This window comes from Micropterus dolomieu, linkage group LG20, assembly GCF_021292245.1.
Source record: "Micropterus dolomieu isolate WLL.071019.BEF.003 ecotype Adirondacks linkage group LG20, ASM2129224v1, whole genome shotgun sequence".
NCBI lineage: Eukaryota > Metazoa > Chordata > Actinopteri > Centrarchiformes > Centrarchidae > Micropterus > Micropterus dolomieu.
Genome location: NC_060169.1, coordinates 19,944,152 through 19,966,127, shown reverse-complemented (window position 1 = coordinate 19,966,127; position 21,976 = coordinate 19,944,152). Strand labels below are relative to the sequence as shown.

The 21,976-nt window shown below is 40.8% G+C and overlaps 1 protein-coding gene across 3 annotated transcripts in view; it reads right to left on the bottom strand.

Moving 5' to 3' along the window:
* The window catches only part of prtga (protogenin homolog a (Gallus gallus)), a 32,995-nt gene extending 11,019 nt beyond the window's left edge, over positions 1–21,976 (bottom strand). For 2 of the 3 annotated variants that reach the window (XM_046033100.1, XM_046033101.1), the window contains exons 1-10: positions 21,699–21,976; positions 19,983–20,285; positions 11,000–11,144; positions 10,698–10,831; positions 10,095–10,391; positions 9,836–9,995; positions 9,220–9,467; positions 7,476–7,640; positions 5,506–5,811; positions 4,515–4,703 (exon numbers count right to left, since the gene is read on the bottom strand). In XM_046033100.1, the coding sequence (XP_045889056.1) occupies positions 4,515–4,703; positions 5,506–5,811; positions 7,476–7,640; positions 9,220–9,467; positions 9,836–9,995; positions 10,095–10,391; positions 10,698–10,831; positions 11,000–11,144; positions 19,983–20,285; positions 21,699–21,765 (2,014 nt within the window). In that variant the 5' untranslated portion in view covers positions 21,766–21,976. Of the gene's footprint in view, positions 1–4,514; positions 4,704–5,505; positions 5,812–7,475; positions 7,641–9,219; positions 9,468–9,835; positions 9,996–10,094; positions 10,392–10,697; positions 10,832–10,999; positions 11,145–19,982; positions 20,286–21,210; positions 21,322–21,698 lie in introns of those variants that run through there. The other variant, XM_046033102.1, reaches the window with a different exon arrangement.

Here is a 21,976-nt window from a genome sequence, read left to right as displayed (position 1 = left end):
CAGGGAGATGATCTGAAGGAAAAGAAGTTCTCTTGATATTTTTATTTTCTTGTTGCAAGAGATGAATAAAATACCAACACTTTTTGTATACAGTTTCCAGCCCAGTTTGTTATGGCTCAGCCTCTAAAGAGGAGCAGGCACATGGTATGTAACTCTACCCAGCCCCACAATACAATGGGCCTGCCATAATTATGCGAGAGAGTAGCTCTGCGAGGGGGGGCAGCTGTGACATAGGCCACGACCTTTGACATGGAATCTGGGCAAGCTAAATCCTGCAAAAGGAGGGGCTCTCTCCGAAAGGTAGGGGGAGGGGTGGGTCAAGCAGAGGAAGTGAGTGGAAAAATATGGAAACACCATGAGTCAAACTAAAATGCAACCTAATAGGTGATGACACCTGTCTGATAAGAGAAATCGTAGGTCTGTTTTTTCACTGGACCAGACACCAGAAACTCTTACCATAAAACTTTATATCAGGGGTTTTCAAAGTCTGAGACTACAAGCCTCCCCTCAGACAAAGCTTGGGATACGGCGCCCCCCACACCACATCTTTAGTTTACTTGGTAAGTTTCACTCAATTCCTGGATGCCTATGATGATTATATTATTTGATTCCGTAGACGTTCTGAGCCAAGATATCCTAATATTGCTGTTGACATAACTTCTGACTACACCAAATAGTTTTAAAAAAACATCTGCCCTTAGGCATTTATTAGTTTCCGACTCTGATGGGGTTCCCCAACACTACTGTATCTCTGAACTCACACAGGCTATTATATATGACCTCATTTTGATAACTAATGCAATAAATATTGTAATATTGTTTCACTTCCATTCACTGAGCCTCCCCTGAAACTGTTTGGAGCCCCCCTGGGGAGGCCCGCCTCACACTTTGAAAACCCCTGCTTTATATGATTAAATCTATTGTTATTATATCCCAGTGTGTCCACAAAAAAAAACAACTAAATTTAACAAGACCAGTATGTTACTTATCCATCCATAATATATACACTTAGACTGTGTACTAACCTGACAAATATTGTTTCATTAACCTGATAAAGCATTAAATACAAAACTAGCGTAACAAATTATAAATGTGTCTGCGTTCCTTCACAGTATATTCTTAGAGTGCTGTGTTCAACTTGAGTTGCCATTCCTTGAGTGAAGACATGTTCCTGTCCTTCCCGCTGTGATGAATCTCGCATGGTCTAACTCCCATAAATTATGCTGTTTGGTATTAAAGGGCATATTTGAGCCATTTGTGGTCCCCTACCCCCACCTTTTTTCTTTTTTTACAGCCAAAATGCAGATTCCGTTGGCCCCTGAGGTTTTGTTCTGGCCTGCGAAAGGCCCCCCAGGCCGCTGCAAGCCAGGCCTAAACAGGAGCCATAAATGTCAACTCCTGCATGAACCCTAAAACCAGCATCTATCATCTCGCTCTCCTCCCCCTCTCTTTTGCCCTTACTCACACAAATCAACATAGTGACGCAAACTAACACACATGCACAAGTTAAGCACAAAATTACCTTTTCAACTAATGACCAGATTACAAATCTAGTTTTCATACCAAGAAAGCTTTGTCTCATGTTTAATCAAAGGAGTGGACATGTTGCAAGAGGGCCTGCAGCTGTGAGATAAATCTACAGTTGTGCACATAATGCAGCCTGGTGCCAACTGGTATGAGAGGTATTTAAGCTTCGACTTAAGACTACATGTTCCTCTCACAGGAAAGGTCACATCAGCATGTCATTTATACCCAACTGGAGCCTCTCAAACACATTCCTGTCTCTCAGCGTGTGCTTTCAATCATCTGGATCGTCATGAGTGATAATTTAACAGCCAGCGCAGAGCATGTCCTGCATGCTGCAGCTGTACACAGAGCTGAGTCAGCAGTATTCAGTTTTGCCACAGCTGATTTCAGTTTAGAAATCAATTAACTGGCAAAAAAAGGGAATGGCCGCTGTGTACAACATCACCGGTATTACAGGAAATGGCATTTACAGAATGAGCAGATTTCATTTACATAGATCGATTGATGGGAGAAATAAACATTTAGCATTTGGTAGTCCCTTATTCCCTTATGTATCATAATTGTGGATACAGAGTAGCTCATATGATCCACACAGAAGATCTAATGTATGCCCCAAACATCTCCTGATCACCGTTAAAGTGAGACCATAGCGTAACTTCTGAAAGAAGAAATAAAATATTCTTGAAAGGTAAAACTCATGAGCAATAAGATGTAAAACATTGCTCAGTTCAATACACTCAAGGGTTTTGCTCCTACAGCCTTACTTGGTCTGGTATGACCAGTAGTTTATATGTTAGCTAATGCTGGCAAACTGTAGATACAGTAGATGTTTTATAATCATTACTGAGTGAGTTCACTGACTCTTCTCCATTTCTGCTAATGTCAGAGTAGGTTTTAGCATTTAGGATGGATTTATATCAGAATAGCCTCTAAATGTGTATACCTAATTAGGGTTTAGATTTTCCTGTATTCAAGTTGGCTTTCAATTCCCTTTTAATAGAAATGTTTTTAAAGCATTGCAAAACCTCTTGTATAGATTTTCTTCTCAACAGATTCACCTTGCCTTTGATTAATGGTGCAGCTCTTACAATAAAGTCATGTCTTGAAGAAAGAAGTAATAACAATTGGTAAAAGCCATTTAGTGAAATTCCTCACAGCTCAGCAAGGTTTTCTCTGATGCAGGATGTGTTGCCACACAGAAGGTCAGATGGTGGATTTTTACACCCCTCTGTCCTTGTGCACACCACTGCAGCTAACCCATGAGAAAGAAATCAAATCAGAATTGCAACATAGTGAGCTCATGAGAAATGCTCATTGTTTGGCCTACAGCTCAGTTGGTGAGAGGTTGCATTTCCTTTAAGTCTTGACTAATAAACTATCTTTGTGGCTCTCAAAGCCAAACAGAATGAGAGTCTTTGATGTCACTGCTCCTCCAGCAACACCGCTCAAAGCAGTCATAAAACACATGATAAATCTGCCTCCACAAAGCAGCTTCCGTCTCTTCGACACACACAGCCCTGCAAAGCTCATTTTACAAAGAGGAACAAAAAGCTAATACTTCTTATTCAGCTAAAGCTTTCATTTTGATGTTACTAATTGTATTGATTGGCTTAATATTTATCCTCTTTCTGCTAGAACATTTATTTAACATTCAGAGCGTTCTGAATTAAAAAACAAACCACTTAAAAATTGCAGGTCAATATTAATATACACCAAAATAACCATTATGATAATAAAATAATAATTCAAAGAAATTTAATGAAAGAAAACACAAATGAATTTTATGGAATTTTCTCAGCTACTTCCTGAAAATATTATTAAAATGGTATGATTTTATGTTTAGCTAAGTTAGTTTAGTAGTTATTGTAATTTTATCAGTCTTAGTGTTCATTATTATTAGTTTTATCAGTATCAGTATTATCAGTAGAAACAGGAGTAGTTGTAGTTGCTGTAGGTTTCATAATAGGTGTAATGTAGCACTAGCATTAAAGGTAGTAGTGTTTAAAACACCGAACTTAATATCTAACTAATTAAATGCCTACAGCATTTAGAGTTAACACCTATATATAATTTATAGTGCCTCCTCATCTTTCTTTCTTTCTGATCCCGTTCGAGCACAGAACCTCCTGATTTACAAGTCAGCTGCTGGCCACCTGGTTGACCCCCTCTGGCCACAGATGGTCAGTTGTCCACTGCATTGGCCTGATCCCCCTTTCCTCTCTCAAACAGAAAAAAAAGCCTGAATGAATCTGACCTAAAGGCCAGCAGAGCTGTGATATGCCCCAAACACCATCCAGCGGCTGTTGAAAAGACACACACACTGAAATCCCGCACAGAGGTTGGGAGGTCATGGAAGTGGGATATGGTGTTGTTCTGTTCCACGGCTAATGAACAACTGCTCAATACGTGACAAGACTTAAGCCGATTAATCACTTATAGTTTGGCTATCAATAGATGCTGCTGCTGGTTTTAACCAAACGAGTCCACCTACCAAAACTATTTCACTAAAGGTTTTGTGAGCTTGAACATTTTAAATGATGACAAGCAACGATATGCAAGTTTTGGGCATCTTACACTCATATGTAGAAATGTGTGGGTGCAGCTCAAATCCTTCTTTGTTGTCATACTTCTTCATATACTCTTTGTATTTGAAAAGGAGCACTTCTTTTGACCCACTTTAATCACTAACATATGAAATGAAATGTTATTAATTATGCCAGTAAGGCCAATAATTATACTAATTTAGGAATTTGATCGCAAATATATACTTTTTCACATCGCAACCGGCAGAATTGATAGGAACTCGTACCGCAAAGCACTAACAAGTTCTAGAAGTTTTAAGAAAGGTACCTTGAGCAGCAAGATGCTCTAAAATCTAATCAGATCATCCACTTTGTAAAGGGAACCATTAAAATACTGTATAATGTCCTGAATACCAGGTACCACAGCAACAGGACGGAACTCAAATGAGCTAAAACAAAACTCACCAAGGCCTCCGATGGTGTGTGTATTAGCCGAGGCACGCAGCTGAACCGGGGCATTCTCTGCCTGGCTCTCCTCATGGTAGAAGAGCCTGTAGCCTTGTACGCTGGCTGAGTTCCTGGGTGCGAGCTGCCAGCGTGCCAAAATAGTGGTGCAATTCAAAGGCTCCAAATGTAGATCGGGAGCCAGAGGAACTGAAGAGCAAAGAGTCAGAAAAGCATTTGTATTTTGACAATGATATTCTAAGAAGGACTTACAATCATACACTAAAACAAGTAAGGTTCAAGTGTTCACAAGTGTTTATTTTAGGTTCATGATAACAAAAACACACTGAATAAAGGTCCATGTGATCAACATGTTGATATGTGAGTCAAAATAAACACATGTGATGCACAGAGGTGGTTCCTGAACAGGAGTTTTCTTTGAAAAGAGAAACTACCATCTGATCCCAGCTGTTTCACACTCAGTGCAGACCAGAGACAACCACGCTGGCTGTCACAGGAGCCACATTTTTATTTTAGGAATGAGGGGAATGAAGGTTACCAATAGAAGAGACTCAGCTCTGAGTTTAAACTGGAGACAGGGGGCAATAGAGATGGGCAGAAAAGACAAATCCTCCCCTCCCCCGCCTCAAAGCTTCAGATGTGGCTCTAAGCAGCCATATACTCTTTCCCATTGTGAGGCCTGAGTCGCTCCCTTTATGACCCATGACTGAAACCCTTCCAATGTTACTGACAGTGCAGGGCAAAGGTCACAGAGTAACAAACGCAATGCCTTAACAAGATTACTAGAGCAGCCTCTTCTTTTGGCTCTGTCTCATGGTTTAAACAGAAGAGAAGAATTCAGTGATAAATCAATTTTTTGGGTCAACTTCCTCTATGTGTTCATCTAATTCAATGTGCAGCTACACGTTTGAATTTCAGAAAATCACTATGTTTTTAAGTCATCTTTGTGCCATTTCAGAAATTGTGTAGACAAATCTTCCAAATGTTGTACCTCGAGCACTGGATGCCTTTGGAGTGCGATGGGACGTCCAGGCAGACTGCTCACCCCACCCTATGCTAGTGGCAGCAACTATACGCAGGAGGTAGATTGTATCGGGCTGCAGGTTTTCCAGGAGATGCTGGGTCTTCTCTCCAGGTAGCTCCACCTGTGCGACTGTATTCTCCGCACTGGTGCGAAAAGCCAAACGGTAGGCAGAGACTCTGCCACGACTCAGCTTGTCCGGGAGGGGCTGCCAAGACACCTGGATGTCCATGGGGCTGTTGCTGGTGAGGCTGAGCTCAGGGGCGCGGAGGGGAACTGTGGACCAACAAGATAGGAAGGTTAAAACCAGAAGTCCTTTGAGCCAAAGAAAACAGAAAAGCCACCCTTGAAGCTTTTAATAGCTGTTCTGTCTTTAAAAAAAAAAGCGAAACCTTAGGAGGGGTTCAGAACCTACAACAAAAAAATTTCTAAACAAACTAGATCATCACTGTTGAATGTATTTTGATAACCATCTACATTCATTGGCCTCCCAGTGAGCTAGTGTGCATGTGTGTGTATATCTATCTATATATTTTTTTCGCTATATATAAAATTATGATAATTTGTCATTTAGCTAACGATTTTATCCAAAGCAACTTACAACTGCCATATATGCCACATGTCACTTGCCTCTAGAGCAACTAGGGGTTAAGTGTCTTGCTCAGGGACACACTGGTGGATGTCACATTGGGAATTAAACGCAGGTCTCTCACACCAAAGGCATGTGTCTTATCCACTGCACCATCATACTATATAATATAGGAATGTTTTTTAAGATACTTCTGCCTTTAATGGATAGAGGGGGGATGAAGAGGGGCATGACATGCATACCATGGTGTTCTGTTAGGAAATGCAGTGACTTAAACCAACAGCGACAAAATTATAAAGCGGTGTGTTACGTGGTGTTAGAAGACGCAGATATAGTGAATATTTTACAAGCATGGACCAGGTAAAGCAAGGCTTAACACACCGGGTTTAGCATAAGCATAGATAATATGTAAATTGTAAAGATATGAGTAGAGGAAAAGTCTGCTAGCCGCTAGGATAATTTATGCAGTGTAAAATGCCATAGGCTTAAGTTAATAATGGTGACTAGCAAGTTATAGCAGTTATAACCCCTGTCGTCTTGGCTCGAGCTGAAGTAAACATGCAACAGTCTGGATGAGAGAGAATTTGGGCTTTTTAGGGAAGGCTGAGGGTGCCGCTGAAAAGGGAAAGGGTACACTGGATTTATGAGACAAAACGAGTGTCATTGCGAAACAGCATGCGGCTCAATAATCATTTTATCTCGATTAACTTGTTTTAATAATCTATGGAAGCCAAAAGCAAAATCATGATTAAAATTCGATTAATTGCACAGCCGTAATACAAACTCACCCTAAATCTGAAAGACAGAGCAAATCACGGTGGCTACGTCCTATTACAGTAGTGTCCTGTTAGTAGTAGTATTATGTGAAAATCTGACACATAAGATCGTACATGTTTAACTAATCAATGTAGTTCTCCCTAAGTAGAATTTGATTAAATTGTCCTTACCAGAGTACCTATTTAGTGTGACCTCGAGCTCACCCTGCAAGCTATGTAATATAATTTAATAACTTGAGTCAAGTAGAACAGATACACAGTTCAAGAACATTAGCAAATCAGGTTTGCCTGGAATTCAAAAACACACCATGGGCATGGTATGTAAATATACACACTTATACACATCTGCTTGTGTATGTAGGCAGGCACACACATACATGTACACACACTGTGTCTCCAGCATATGCTGTAAAGAAACTTAGCTCCCACTGGTGTACCGCTGAGTCTAACAGTCTGTTTAAAGATCAATAATAGCACTGTTTCTCCTTTATCTGTCCATCTCACTCTTAAATACAGTACGACTTTCTCCTGACATTGTTTTCACTGTGGGAAGAATTATGTCGTTTATGCCTCACCATCCTCGAGTGTGTGCTGGAACACGTGGTCTGACATACGACTGGCTCCCATGGGCATGTAGGCCACGACATAGAAGGTGTAGTTGCGAGCCGGCTCCAGATCATCAATAATGTAGCGAGTTGTATCGTTTCCAATGACAACTTGATATTCCTCGTTGTTTAATCCTGGACAAATGACAACATTGTAAACGGAGTATCAGAGCTTTATATCAAAATTAACCAAATCAATAATACTTCTGGATGAGGATGATACTTTTTTTTTTTAAAAGGCAATCTGTCCTATTTTCTGATAAAGAAACCAATTTTTTAAATCCTACTTATTATCCAGTCCATAAAAAGGTGTAAAATGTGGTAAACATTTATATTGTTGCTATGAAACTAAATCTTGTAACACCTTTTTGTGTGCAAGTTTTCCTAACTAAATTGGTTCCTATTATGCAATATGTGGTCTAATCACCTGTGGATAAACAGTTTAGGTCAATTCAATCAAGTTTAAAAAAAACTAATTAAGAAGCAAACAAGTAGAAAAAGGAGTCACAAATCATTTTCATGCATAATCATGTCATTACAAAATACTGTACAGTCTACAGTCTTCACTTCCTGCTGCAGGTTTTTTAATATTTGGTGAAACAATCTGACATGGATTTCCATGTCTTCTTGCACGAGTCACACAAAAGACGCATTTGTCCCCTGGGGGAAAAATGACCTGGTTTGATTTCTGACCTGGTAAACAAGTTACTTGAGGAGTGTTCAAAAGGAGTGTTTCTCCATAGACCAAATGCCTCAGTAAGCCTCTCTGAAAAGTGTAACAAAGTCTGCCTTCCTGTCCAATTCACACGCTCCCGCTGCCCTCACAGAATACACACTTTTGGACACTCTATCACACGGGCTAATTAGTTCCTCCTTTCATGACAGACTCCATTTAGTGCCAAGCTTCTCTGTCTGCAACCTAAGGTGCAGAGCGTACTGTCTGACACTCTGTCAATGTCAATGAATAGCCATTCTCTGTGACAGGGACCCAGGAGATTGTGTCACTTAATCTAAATTAAGTGCATAAAATCCCTGTCAGATTTTGTTCAGCATGCTCTTTTTATTCTGACCTCCTTATCTCCAACAAAATACAGCAGGTGTTCGTTTTTCTTTAATTGAATTCTGTACGTTTCACTTCCCCAATGGAAGTCAATGGCATTATAATTACATACAGCTCTTGAATGAACAAGCTGATTTTTTTTCTGAAATGTTGCATTGTTTGAATGTGACTCTTGTTGTCAACGACGAAAGTTCCCAGGAAAGCTGAAAGGCTTTTCTGCTGCCACACTACAACCCTTGTGCTTTTTTGTGAATAGTTTTGTCTGCATCCTGCATCAGCCAAAAGGAAGGGACCCTGCAACTTGAAACTCCACAGGGCTATAGTCTACAGAGGACTATTCCTGTTTGTCAGGAAAGGGCCGTTGTTCGTCTTTATTTTGAGGGAGTATTTCTTTTTTCCCTTGACCTCAGCTCACCAACAAAGCATTGAAAATGCATAGTCAGCTCCCACAATATACGTTCCAAACAGGAAAGGGCAGAATTTAAGTTCCTAAACTGCAAAATCAATGTCTGTTTACTGGAGTTGAAGTTGTATAAAGCATTTTGTGGGTCCAGAGGGAGCTGTGTGAAATTTGATTTGAATCGTGTTCTGCTGCACAAAGAGACAATGAAAATATGATCCCTGTTCTCTCTTGTTTGTTTACACACCACTCACCTTCAGCCTTCATGTAGTGCACTGAGTAAGCAATAACTTTATCCGAGTTATACAGGGGTCTCTCCCAAGCCAGAAGGATGGCGGAGCTGGACACGGTGTCAGCTCGGATGTTCCTGGGGGCACTCGGCCGATCCTCAGACATCACAACAATGAGTCTAGCCATGGAGAGGACCGATCCCTGCTCGTTCTCTGCCTGGCACTGATAGATGGCGTCGTCCTCTGGGATGATCTGGTTGATGACTAGTTTGCTGTGGGACACAGACAAACACCAATGAAGAGTATGCCCACAGATGGCTTCATCCTGAGGCTCCTTTACCAGGATGTAGTCATTCTATAATTACCATTTACAACCATTGTCAGTTGAATAAGGAACAAATTATAGGGAAACCAACTAAAATCCCATTTGCACTGCTGTAAATTATTCAGTTTCCAGCAGTGAATTATTTATATAAACTGTTTTAAATTGGCCAACAAATACTGTTAAACAAGTGTTGCATGGTAAAAGGAGTTAAGGTTCCTGTTCTCATTATATCGTGGAGACGCAAAATAGATTTGACTTGTCAGAAAAGGGATTTATGTATCTCAGGAAGGATCCTTTAACTGAAGTGAAAGATACCTGTTGTACATCTTGATTCGACCATTGGAGTGAACTTTCTCTCCATTCTTGAGCCATGTGATGTAAGGCGTTGGAACTCCTTCAGCTTGGCACACAAAGCGGGCAGTGCCGGCACGTGGACGGGTTAGGCTCTCCGGCCACTCGACCAAGGAAGGTGGTGCTTTAGAAGAACAACATCAGTAAGAAATATATATAGACGTTAATAAATTATAAAAACGAAATCCAAAAATATCCCGCACGGTACACTCTACATATTTACCTAACACAGTGACATTGGCTGAAGCCACAGTATAGTTTCGCGTGCCGGGAGTGGTGGCACGGCACATATACACTCCTCCATGCTGGGGCTTAATGTCTGTAATAATGAGGTTGCCATTTCCCAACACCTTGGTGTTGTAAACATCGATAGACTTGCTGTCTGCTCGGCTCCAGGAGATGATGGGTCGAGGATTGCCTGTGGCCATGCACTCCAGGATGGCATTCTGGTGCAGCGACACTGAAATGTTCTGGGGCCCGGCGATGATGCGCGGCCTCTGGGGAAGCTGGGGGCTGGGAGCTGCAGAGAGAGAAAGAGGAAGATAGCATTAGTGCATGCAGTGTGATGTGAAGGACATTGTAGTTTCAAGGGAAAAACTATTGAAACACAAGTCAATTACCTTACTGTGATATTGCAGCATTGGTTTAAATATGGTAATACTTTCCCAATTGTCCCAAAATTATAACACCCATCCTATCACATATTCCTTTTATCTAGATTAAGGTAAATGTCTACAGCGAACACAATCTCTGCTTTGTGATGAATATTCCACTGCTAAATATTGTGTTGATGCCCTTTACACAACACACTTGCAAAAAGACACACCTGGCATGACAGTGAGGGTGGCCTCCGTGCTTCGGCGACGGCTCGCAATGTTGGTGGCGATGCAGCGGTAATTTCCAGCATCTGCCCGCTGCACCCCATGAATCTGAAGAACACCACTGGGCAGGACTGTGATTCTGGACGACGAAACACACACAGATACAATACAGCGTTTATTATTTACAGTCTGGAACAATTGCTCATCAAATATTTCTAACACCTGATAAACAGCCCAAAAAGCTGTCCAGTAAGTATGTGAAAAATCAATCCCATGAAGTTAATATGAAAACAACAGAGTTTCAAACCTTTCAGTGGAAAGGGGTAATGTAACCCGATTGAACTCCCAGGTGATGATGGGAGGAGGGTGTGCACTGATTTTGCAGGAAAACCTGGCGACTGAGCCTTGAGTCACCACTATGGATGTTGGCTGGATTGCAAAAGAGGAGATACCTGCAGCAAAATAGAGCAACAAGAGACAACTTCATACATAATTACAATTACAAATACATTTAATGTTCTGTATAACTAGTTCCAAATTGAAATTAATTTCTAATTTGTTTCCCAACTATATTTTTCCCTGTTATAGTTAGATGATACATATGGTTTCCCACTAAAGCCCAATAAAAAGACGGTTTATTAGGATTAGCCAAGAACAGGTGACCGTTACCTCACTAGATTATTAATGACTGGTTTATTGTAACACAGCAACATTTATCAAGTTCCCCAGGCCCATTTTTAAGGTTGTACATTTGCCAAAAGGCAATAAGGCGAGAACTGGCTCAGAGGTAGAGTTTCTACTAACAAGGACTGTGTCTCGTACAGTAGAATTCTTCCCTATAACCAGGAGAGTATTCATGTTTTCATCACCTACATGTGGCCTTCAAAAGATAAAGACTTTGATGATACACGGGGCAACTTTTTGAGCAATGTTGCTGGGCAATCTTGCTAGTGGCAAGTCCGACTATGTTTTGAACGGATGGCGGCGGTGCGGGGCGGGTGGCGCAGTGGTGGGGGAAGGGGATTGAGGCAGTAATCTTTACTCATTACCATTGACGGCAACGTTGCCCTGCACGATTGCTCTAAAAGCTTGCTCCGTGTATCATCAGCTAAAGACACTCCTTTTCATTGAGGTGTTTCTTTGTTGTGAAAGCTAATGTGTCGTGAGTTGCCACAAAAGTCTAAGCCAAGACATGAAATAAGTAAAAAAAACAAACACAAAGCTGCTGACAATGTCAGGGTTAGAGAGAAACTCACTAATCAGCAAGGAAATACTTTATATTACAAGGGGAACTTAAATCAATATTAATAATTGTACAATTCAATGCCATTAAAACATTTATAAGATCAATCCAAATGATGATTATTTTATAATCTATTTCTGAATTACTTATTTCCCTTTCCAAACATATTGATGTATTTTAGAAAACCATCCATCTCAGTCAGATCCAGTGGACGTCAGAAAAAAGAGATCCCTATTAAAGCTGCAGACCTGCTGAGTGCTGCAGAAAGGTGACGATTGGATTGGGACAGCTACATCCTGCGTGGATAGGGTTTCCCTGAAACTGAGCTGTTGTCAGCCACCAGCTGAGCAGCAAGCAGATGAGGCCCAGTGTGAATTACAATAAGGCCTTTTATAGTGAACCAAACAGCCAACAGAAGTGTATTCCTTTAATAATGATTTAAGTTGTTTTAGTCTTTTCCCGTTAATGAATGCCCTCTTTCACAGTGGTTTCTCCTGGGCCGTAAAAGTCGTAAATGCTATTAATGTCATCTACTGCTGTACCGTCCCCCTCTGTGCTCAAAAGCTGCAGAAGCCTGAGGTCAATCATTTGTTACAAGAATCAATTGCACTGCTGTTTGTGGTGAAGAGCGACAAAAAAACCTGGGAGCATCACAGCACACTAACATTTCACTGATCATGAATATATCAAGTCTTGTATGGGACAGACACAGATGGACAAATCAAAAGCCTGTAAAGGATTTTTCCGATGGACCAGAAAAATATGAGAGTTATATTCAACCAAACGACATTATTTCTTATTTCAGTAGGTCAAGATATAAAACTGCTGCCTGCTTGCCGGATGAATCTATCACCTCTTAAGTAATGGGTAAACAAACATTCTGTGGTGCTCTTTAACCTCCGTGCACACATCCAGAGCTTCTTCTGCTTCACTGAGCCATTACCACTCAGCAAAGAAGGAAAAAAAAGTAAGGAGCCAGAGGCAGGGCATCAAGTTGAAACCATGTCTGTCAGGTATTCAGTGAGAACCCCCCCCCCCGCCCCACACACACACACACATACACACACACACACACACACACACACACACAAAAACCCCATCCAAAATGATCCTTTTATGCCAGACTCTTTTGAAGATGTTGCAAAGGATGATGGATAAATGTAAAGCCAATTAAATATTTCCTTAATGAGAATCTAACATACCTTTACCTCTGCTAAACAGCAGGAGAGCTCGGACTGCCAAAAAAACACATTAATGAATCATGACTTTAACACAACTTACCTTCACATCAAGCTGACACGTGTGGAGCAAAGAGCGGCTCGTTTTGGGTGAGGAAAGGGTGATAAAAGTATGAATATTAATTTGTATTTCTGATCATAACATCAGTTTTTAATGAACTTATTGATTAGTAAACAACGTGTTGTAGAAGTTTATCTTATAATGGCTGCTGGGTTTATTTTTTGTTGTTTACTAGACTGTGAGGAAAAAATCCCGGCTACTTGCTGGATGTCATTTTTGCTGGACAAGAGGCAAACTGTCGTCACAATCATATCCTCTCACCAATGACACATTTAATGAAATTAGTCCTGAGCTGTTACCCTCGCTTCCCAAAACACGTGCTTGTTTGAAGTAGGGAGAGGCACTCAACCCCCCATTCCCCGCCCTTCACACACACCCCGACCCCATCCCCCATGTTAACACAAGCTCTTACAAAAAAAGTAATGCTCTGAAGTGATATAACCGCAGGGCATGAGAGCGGAGCTGCACTGGTCCTCTGACTCACTACTTGCCTTTCCATTCAGTCAAATAATGCTAGATTGACAAACAGCTAGATAATAATTGATTATTGATAAACTACTAAGACAAGCTGGAAAATCTATATCTGCTAGGATTTGTTGAGCATTGGCCAGAGGACTCCCGGCTGAAAATAGGAAGCTGCCCCTCTGCTTTGAGCGATGATGTTTGCCGAGGGGCATCTAATGTGCAGATGAAACATTTTAGCCAAGTCAAACACATAAACTCCTAAGCCTGTTCACCAAAAGCATGAAGCCCTTCCCACCAGCTATCTCACCTCTCACCTCTGACCTCCACAAATCCTGGGTAGCACCCGACTCAGGCAGAGCCCTGCAGGACCACCCGAAACACTGCTGCTTACTGCTGCCTAGAAAGCCCTTCATTCTCCAGCTGCAAGGGTTTTAAATTCTGTTTTGTAATAATATAATTTTCTGCTGTATTGATGACATCGCTCCTGCTACAGCAAATAAAACATACACATGGTCCAACTGCTGCAAGACATCATAACACAGCAAGAGTGGATTGCAACACGATGAATTTAAAAGCTGTCTCGGCACAGGAGAGTCTTTTTTATATCAATCAGTGGTGAGAGAAGCAGCGGTATAATATTAATGCACAAAAACTGTGTGGCATGTTAACTACTTGCATGCTTGATGTCAAGTTACAGCAATGTCCAGAGTTCAAAATTCTCCCTCTATGGATTCCTGGTGTATTACAGTAGGTCGTCCCTACAGTCCAAACTGAACCTGAGGAGTGAAGCTGAGTGAAGCTCTATTTTCCTCACCGCAGCTTGCAACAGATGGCCATGTTGATGGCAGCAGCTCAACCAACTCAAGGTCAGTAGACCTTGAAACAAAGGCTCTCTTACAAATACCAGGAGTTGGTTCTGCCTACTCTCATCTGTGGTCAGTTTCTCAGCAAAATGTACCTGCATGTGAGCTGCTAGAGGTACTTAGCAATAAACTTGTTCATTTCTTAATCTTGAAAGTCCATTTAGTTCTTCATCTTAACCAAAAATATTTACAATTTTCTTCAATAATGTTCAACTTAAAACGGCACTAACGACACTGACAACAAAGTTTTAGCTTTTATGGAGCTATGACCCACAACTATCCCAACCCAACCCACCGAGTCCAATCTTTTAGGGGAGACATTAAAACTGATCATCCTGTCCTGATCCTGCAGGATAAATAGACGGCCTTCAGCATCAGCAGGCCCATGACAAACTTTTACTGAATCACTGAAACAACCCTTAAAAGTTTTACATGTACTCTTCTTATGGATCCGCATGGTTTTACCAAAATTAAAAACTAATTTTACCTTTACTCCTTCCACAACTTCTGCTGAATAACACCACTATTAAACTGAGTGATGAGTCCTTCACAATGTTCAGTGACCCCACTGAACATTAATAAAAGGCTCTGGGGGGGGGGAGCAAGAAGGAGAAGAATGCAGAGCTGAAAAAGCCCACAAATCAATCACTAGCTGGCTGGCAGATGTGCTGCTGCTACACACAGGCTGCAGGACAGTCAAGTGACCACTGGCCTGGCTAAACAAAGACCTATTCCCATGAGCAGCATGACCTCTCAAAGCACCGGGCGGTGGGGGAGCAGTGTTGGAAGAGGCATCTCCTCCTCCAATCCCTTATCTCTGCCACAAAGTTTTCCAATCATTCAACAGCACCCGTGCACTCACCGCAGATAGTGGCTTCATTGTCTTTAATCTCCATGGAGTTGAAGAAGTCAATTTGTAAATAACTACATTTTGTTTTTAACGACAGTTTTGTCCTTTGTCATGATTAGAAAAAGAAGCTGATGGCAGATAATGAAATAAAAGTAAAAGAGAGAAAGATGCTCATGAAAACAAAAGTAAACCCACTGATGAGTATAACAGCTACTGATAAAATTAGATGAGCATCCACTATTATTGAAGGAAAGATTTAAGTCCTGCGCTCTGTCTCGCTGCCCTCCATCTATTGAACAATTTAAAGAAACCTTTGACCTCTGGGCCTGCCGTTCAGGGGAACCATAGTAACCTTTCAAGTCCAGCGGAGGAGAAAAACAAGATTCCAGGCTTTGAGTTGTCTCACTTAAGGCCATTTCATTTATTCACACCACAGCTCACACTGTGCAAGGCTTACTCTTGTCTTATTGGAGTTTCTGATTGTGCCGAGCCAGAGGCAAGTCAGATGCATTCCTTGGCAACTTAAAAATAATGCTGTGGTCCTGGCCTGGCTGCCTAGGGACACACCAGTAAGGTAAAATAAACTTTGTCAGTGAATGGCACCTGCTCCTTCAAATCCCTCCTTTAAAGCACCTTCTGCTCTCATCTTTAAACATGAATAAAGTGCTAGGACTGTGTGGGATCTATTTTCACGTGACTATTAAACATAACCTGTTATTATCAATATAAGTCTGTGTTTTCAATTATTCAGTCAGTATTTCTAATGTTATTATTATTATGACCATTATTTTCACCTTTTCTGTCTACTCTACTGTCTAATATTATATGCACTGCCTGGCTGTTGGGGGTGGGTGGTTCTGCTAATGTGTTTTATACTGTTTCCATGTTTAAAACCAATAAAAGGTATTTTAAAAAACATGAATAAAGTGAATTATATTCAGAATAAGATATATAACATCTGTATCTGTAAGAATAACCTTTCTCCCTACCACAGCTAGAAACAAGCAAACTGTAGCCTAGTGTGCCTTTGCAATGCACTGACACTTAATTTGCTGGACAGTCCCAGTTTTATTGTAGTAAAATGCCTAAAATATACCTAATACAATAAGCTACTTCACTCAAAGTTTAGGTTTAGTGAAGTTTGCCAGTTTTAAATAATTATTAATTTTCCGAACTTTCCATTGAATGATGACAAAGCTATTGGTCAGAAACATATTGGGAAACAGTATCGATGCTGATGCTGACCATCATTAAGCTAATTGGATATTAGCCAAGACGTTACAGATCCACATTAAATTTAAGTTTCTTTGTCAATGTCATTATAAAATGTATAGTTCTCAGTTCTCATGTTGCCTCACATAGAAAAGATTCACACGGTAAGGTACTCTTTTAAATATGGGATCAGTATGGGATCGGTACTCAATATCTGCAGTAGGGCTGACCCTGAATAGTAGACTCGATACTTCAATGGGCGGAGCCTGATTCGACTGTCAATCTCACAGTCGAAGCATCGCAGTGAAACAAGGATCAAGCCATTTTGCTATATGGGGGTGTTCAACGTCTGATTTTACATAGAACTACCATTTTTCTCCCAATAAATTAATATTACAAGCCTATTACAATACACATTTCAACGTTTAATGCTGTGAATAAACATGTAAAAAGAAAAACTTTCAATAAATGTTTTTGAGGTGTGTGAATAAATCCAAAATTGTAACCCTGACCCTGGGTCGTCAGTGCGCATGTGTAGGCGTAGCGTGTATGTGTGCAGTGGCAGTGGAGGAATGCTCCCAGGTACTTTTTGTAGGTAACGCCAAATTAAAATCAGTACAGTAAGATTATTGTTGCTTCTGTTAATTGATGTGTTTTCTATTCTTTGTGTCGAGATGTTTTTGTGCTGCACCTCAAATTGCCTCTCTGAGGACATTAAAGTTTTCTAAGTCTACATCAAATGAATACAGTTCACTCCATTGAGGGGAGGTGACACATAATGTTATGTAACAACACAGTGCTGTAAATAAAGGGGCTATCCTCCAACACTACTAGGCTGACCAGACATACTCAATTTCAAATGTTCCTGGAACTGGTGTTCAAACCCCAGAAACATCCCCAGGTTTCACCGTGTACCACTTTTTTGATAATGCCAGGGTACAACAGAGCATTGCTAATACAGACTGATCTGTGATTTTCTTTAACTATCAACAAGTCTGAAACCAACACATGGGCCACGACTGAGACATTCCTATAAATGTTTTTCAGAAATCTGACAATTTCCACAGTATTCATGCCTTATATACCTGTAATCACAAGGTGCAAAAGGCCCCAAAAAAGGGAGCTAACTCGGGAGGTAATCTCTGAAATCCTCATCAATCTGAAGTCTATTGACAAAAGTCACATGGTGAGGCTCGTGTGTCACATTCCTTTTCATCAAGGCCAAATCAGCTTTGTGCTTTAGAAACACAATGTTTAAGGTTAGCCCTCCATCACCATCACATTCCTCGAACTAGCAGGCCAACACAGATTCAACAAATGAGCACAAGATTAAAAAGCTCACAAGGGGCACCATCCCTGCACCTAAAACTCTTATGTCACAACAGAAAGAGAACAGAAAAGAACTGAGCTCTAGGAAAGGAGGTACTGAGGCTCCCTGCAAGGCTCCTAAAGAGCCATGCTGTTTAATGAGGACTGACACCCTGGCATTTAAACCAAAATGCATACTTACTAAAGTTGATACTAATCAACTTTAACTTTTAACAATTAATGTAATTAGCCTTGCAGTAGTGAACAGGTCCAGCTGTTCTGTCCTCTGATATCAGGACAAACAATTGGCCCCAAGGAAAACCTTTTCTTTTGTGAGCACGGGGGCAATGTGCACAAAAACCGTCAGAGTGAAAAGCTTTTCACTCTTTCTCCAGAGTAGTGAGGCAGAAAACAATTGTGCGCAAAGCCTCAAGCCCCTAGTGACCTGGTAAGACCAGCAATAAAGTTTGGTCATTTAGACACTCGCGGTAAGGCAGTGGTACTGGGAAACGGCAATTCACATTTGTGTGTGTGTGCGTATGTGTGTGTGCACACCACTTGCAACAACCCCCACTGCTACCTCTGTGTCCTTCAACTGAGCATTTCTCAGGTATGTGCAAACTTTATGAGCTTCCAGATAGACCCTCAAGCAAGTCTAAGTGCCATTTTAAAACAAACTAGTAAAGCTTACTGGAGGCCTTTATCACCTCTTAACTTCAAACTATAAAGCAGGTAAACTACTCAGTAAAGATCGGTTATGCACTACTGGAGAAATCCAACAAATATAGAGCAAACAATGACACAGCAAGTAATATAAATAAATCGGGGCAAGACGGTCCCAGAGCCAGCACACCAGCTCCAGACAGTGTCCAGGCGTATTCGATTAAAATCCTAAAAAATCCCGCATACCTCAACTTTAATAAAATATACTTTGTAGGTACCAGAAAATATCTGACAGGGATCCCTTTCAGACAGCATTGCATGTCGTTAAGTACAGTTCAGAATAATTCATGTAAACTTGCTCAAGAAACTGAACAACTGTAAACATAGCTCACGTGAAACCATTTTATATATAAAAGCAGAATTTCTACCATGTTTCATCTGTTCAAATAAAGAAAATCATCAGAGTTCACCTCCAGAAACTCAATAATAATATTTCTCAAGTACTTCGATATTCTTAAACTTCAGGATCACATTAGAGGAGGAATGGAATTCAACACAAAACAATCTATTCACTGTCTATCTATTATCACTATGGAAAAAGTAAGGATCCCAATCCCAGGACAAGACATGCAAAACAGCTATTTTCTGCCTAATTAAATTGAATCTCAGCATCTTGCATGGAAAGGTAAAAATGCGTGTTTTAGTACAGACGGGAATGCATTGCCAGTGGGGTAAAAGTGTTACCACACACATTCTGCAAAAGTAGCACAGCAAGACACATGGCCCGTGGTGTCGGAGGAGGGGAAGTAAGCTCCCAAAAGACCAACCCTGCCTGAAGCTTCTCTATTCCCCCCTTAAAATATGAGGCCAACTCACACAGCAATGGAGGAGAAAGCATTCGAAAAGAACAATTCCTCAAGCGATCAGGGTGCAATAACATGAAAGCCCCAGCCTGTGAATAGGGGTCATCTGCTCTTTAGCACTGGAGAGCCCATATCCTGGACAGCTCCTGACCTTTCAGATCTCCTGCTCCTTCATTTGCACACCAATGGGCATATTCGCCTTCAAAAATCTTTTTCGGGGTCGAACTTTGAAGACTTTGTCCCTCTTCCTCCACTGTTACCACCAAAGCTGCCCAGCATGCAACACTGAGCAGCAAAAAACCTAATATTTAAAACAAACAGTAATGTGTGCAAGTTTAAATCTCCTTGAATGATTCATGCATGGAGATTTGAATCTCACTCAGTGATTATTGTAAGCAAACGGTAGCAAACAGCCAAAATACAAGACATCTACCCTGCCTGAACATGATTAGAGTTGCACCTTCATCACATCACATGTCCATAACACTATTACATTTCCGAGGTGATTCCAGCATGATACTCACTTGCGATTGTAAGACGGGCTTTCTGGCTCAGGATTGCACCATACTTGTTCTGAGCAAGGCACTGATAGAGCCCTTCATCTGATTTGTCTCCTCTTCTGCTCTCCACCTCTGAAATATAAAGGGAGCCATTGGAGAGCATGTACACCCGCTCGTTCTCCACCACTTTTACTCCATTCTTGAGCCATCTGACGTCGATGGGTGACTCTCCATGCGCCTGACAGTCCAAAATAACAGCTTCTCGCCGCATGGCAGTAACATCATGGGGTTCCTTGATGAAAAATAACTCACTAAAGCATAAAACACCTGTAGAAAGAGAGAAGAACAGCACATGAGGAGTTGAGGTGGTTATCAGCATGGGGCCTTTTGTATCCAGTGATTTCTGGCTTAAAGTGATTTAAAAGGTGAGTTTTAAACCAGTCTGCATGTCAGTAATTACACTTAATGAATGGATGGATGTGGCTCACTATTCTCTGGATGGGTATTATCAGTCTTTAAAGTCTTAGATGGATATACACCACATTTGAGAGGGTTTAAGGCCTGCCAGCCCTGTCCTGTACAGTAAATACACTGTAGCTTCACAAAGTCTTTCTGCTCCACTTCAATCCCATTACTTGTGGCTCATAAAGTCACCAGCTGAAGGTGAAACAGTTGATCCTATTAGTTCCTTTACTTTACACAGAAACCTATTACAGAACTCTCAGCAAGAACTTTAGTAAATGTTTCATCAATGTGACCTTTGTGGACTGAATAGAGAGACAGTATGTCTTTCCTAAAAGGCTATAATTCAATTTATCCACAAAATACATTACAGGTTCTTCACTTCCACTTAAAAGCAAGAACAACCTGCGACTATGCCAGCATTTCATTAAGTCTGCTGCAAGGCCAGGATTTTCTCCCGAATCAAAGGAAAGGACCATTCATAAGGTCTGGCCACAGTATTTTTCTTGAGATCTCCTTTACCTGCTCTACGTTTGATATGAGATGTATTGTTTTTGAATTAGTAAGTTAGATGAGAGGACTGACACACTGCTGATCTCTCATTTCAGCTCTCTTTGTAACACTTACATACATACACAATATAAATACACTTTACTCTTGTCTGCTCAGCACTTACTACTCATTTTAAGAATCAATGTGGCAGTTAGATGTGGGGAAAAATGTCTGACTAAGATAATAATTTGGATCTCCACAGCACTTTCACATCATTAAAGCATCTCTTTATATTTACCTGTAAGGTTGCCAGTGTTGTTTAAAGAAGGATAATTTTAGCGTTGGACAGACCCAAATAGAACTGGTTGAAAAATATAATAAAAGTTAACTACTTAATATTTGATCAAATAACGGTTAACATAACAACCGAAAAAACGTTAGGTTTGACAGTAAACTGACAGTAAACGTAAACAAACAATTACAGGACAGTTTCTCATTAATCACACTTTAACTTGCTTCATGTCCTCTCTACATTAGTATAACGTTCATTTATCAGCAGGCTATTATTATGACATTGTGGTTTATTCTGCTTTTGAGATCACCGGTACTGGTGGTAAATGTAAAAGTTGATACTCAGTAGCTTTGAGTCAAGCTAACGTTACAGCTCCCGTTGAGGGTCCACAGTCAAATATACAGGTTACGGACAGTCACAGTGATGTACCTAACAGTTATAGTTTGACAGTGTTTTTACTTTATCACATAATATCCATTAAAATTGCTCCTTACCTGAGATTGGAAGAAAAACGGCAAAGAACAGCAATCGCTGATATAATTTCCTTTTGACAAGCGCCATTTACATGAATTGTCCGTGCATTCTAGCTACTCTCTCATAGTTGTTTCCTCCAGCTGAACTGTACTGCTACTGAGGAGGAGGGCTGGTGCTGAGAGCTGCAGGATAGTTTCCCTCTTCTGGGATGGACATTAGTCAGTTCATCACGTCTGTTAGTTTGAGTGAAGCTTTTAGTCCAACTCCACCTAGCGTTAGCTGTAGCTCATAGCGAGGA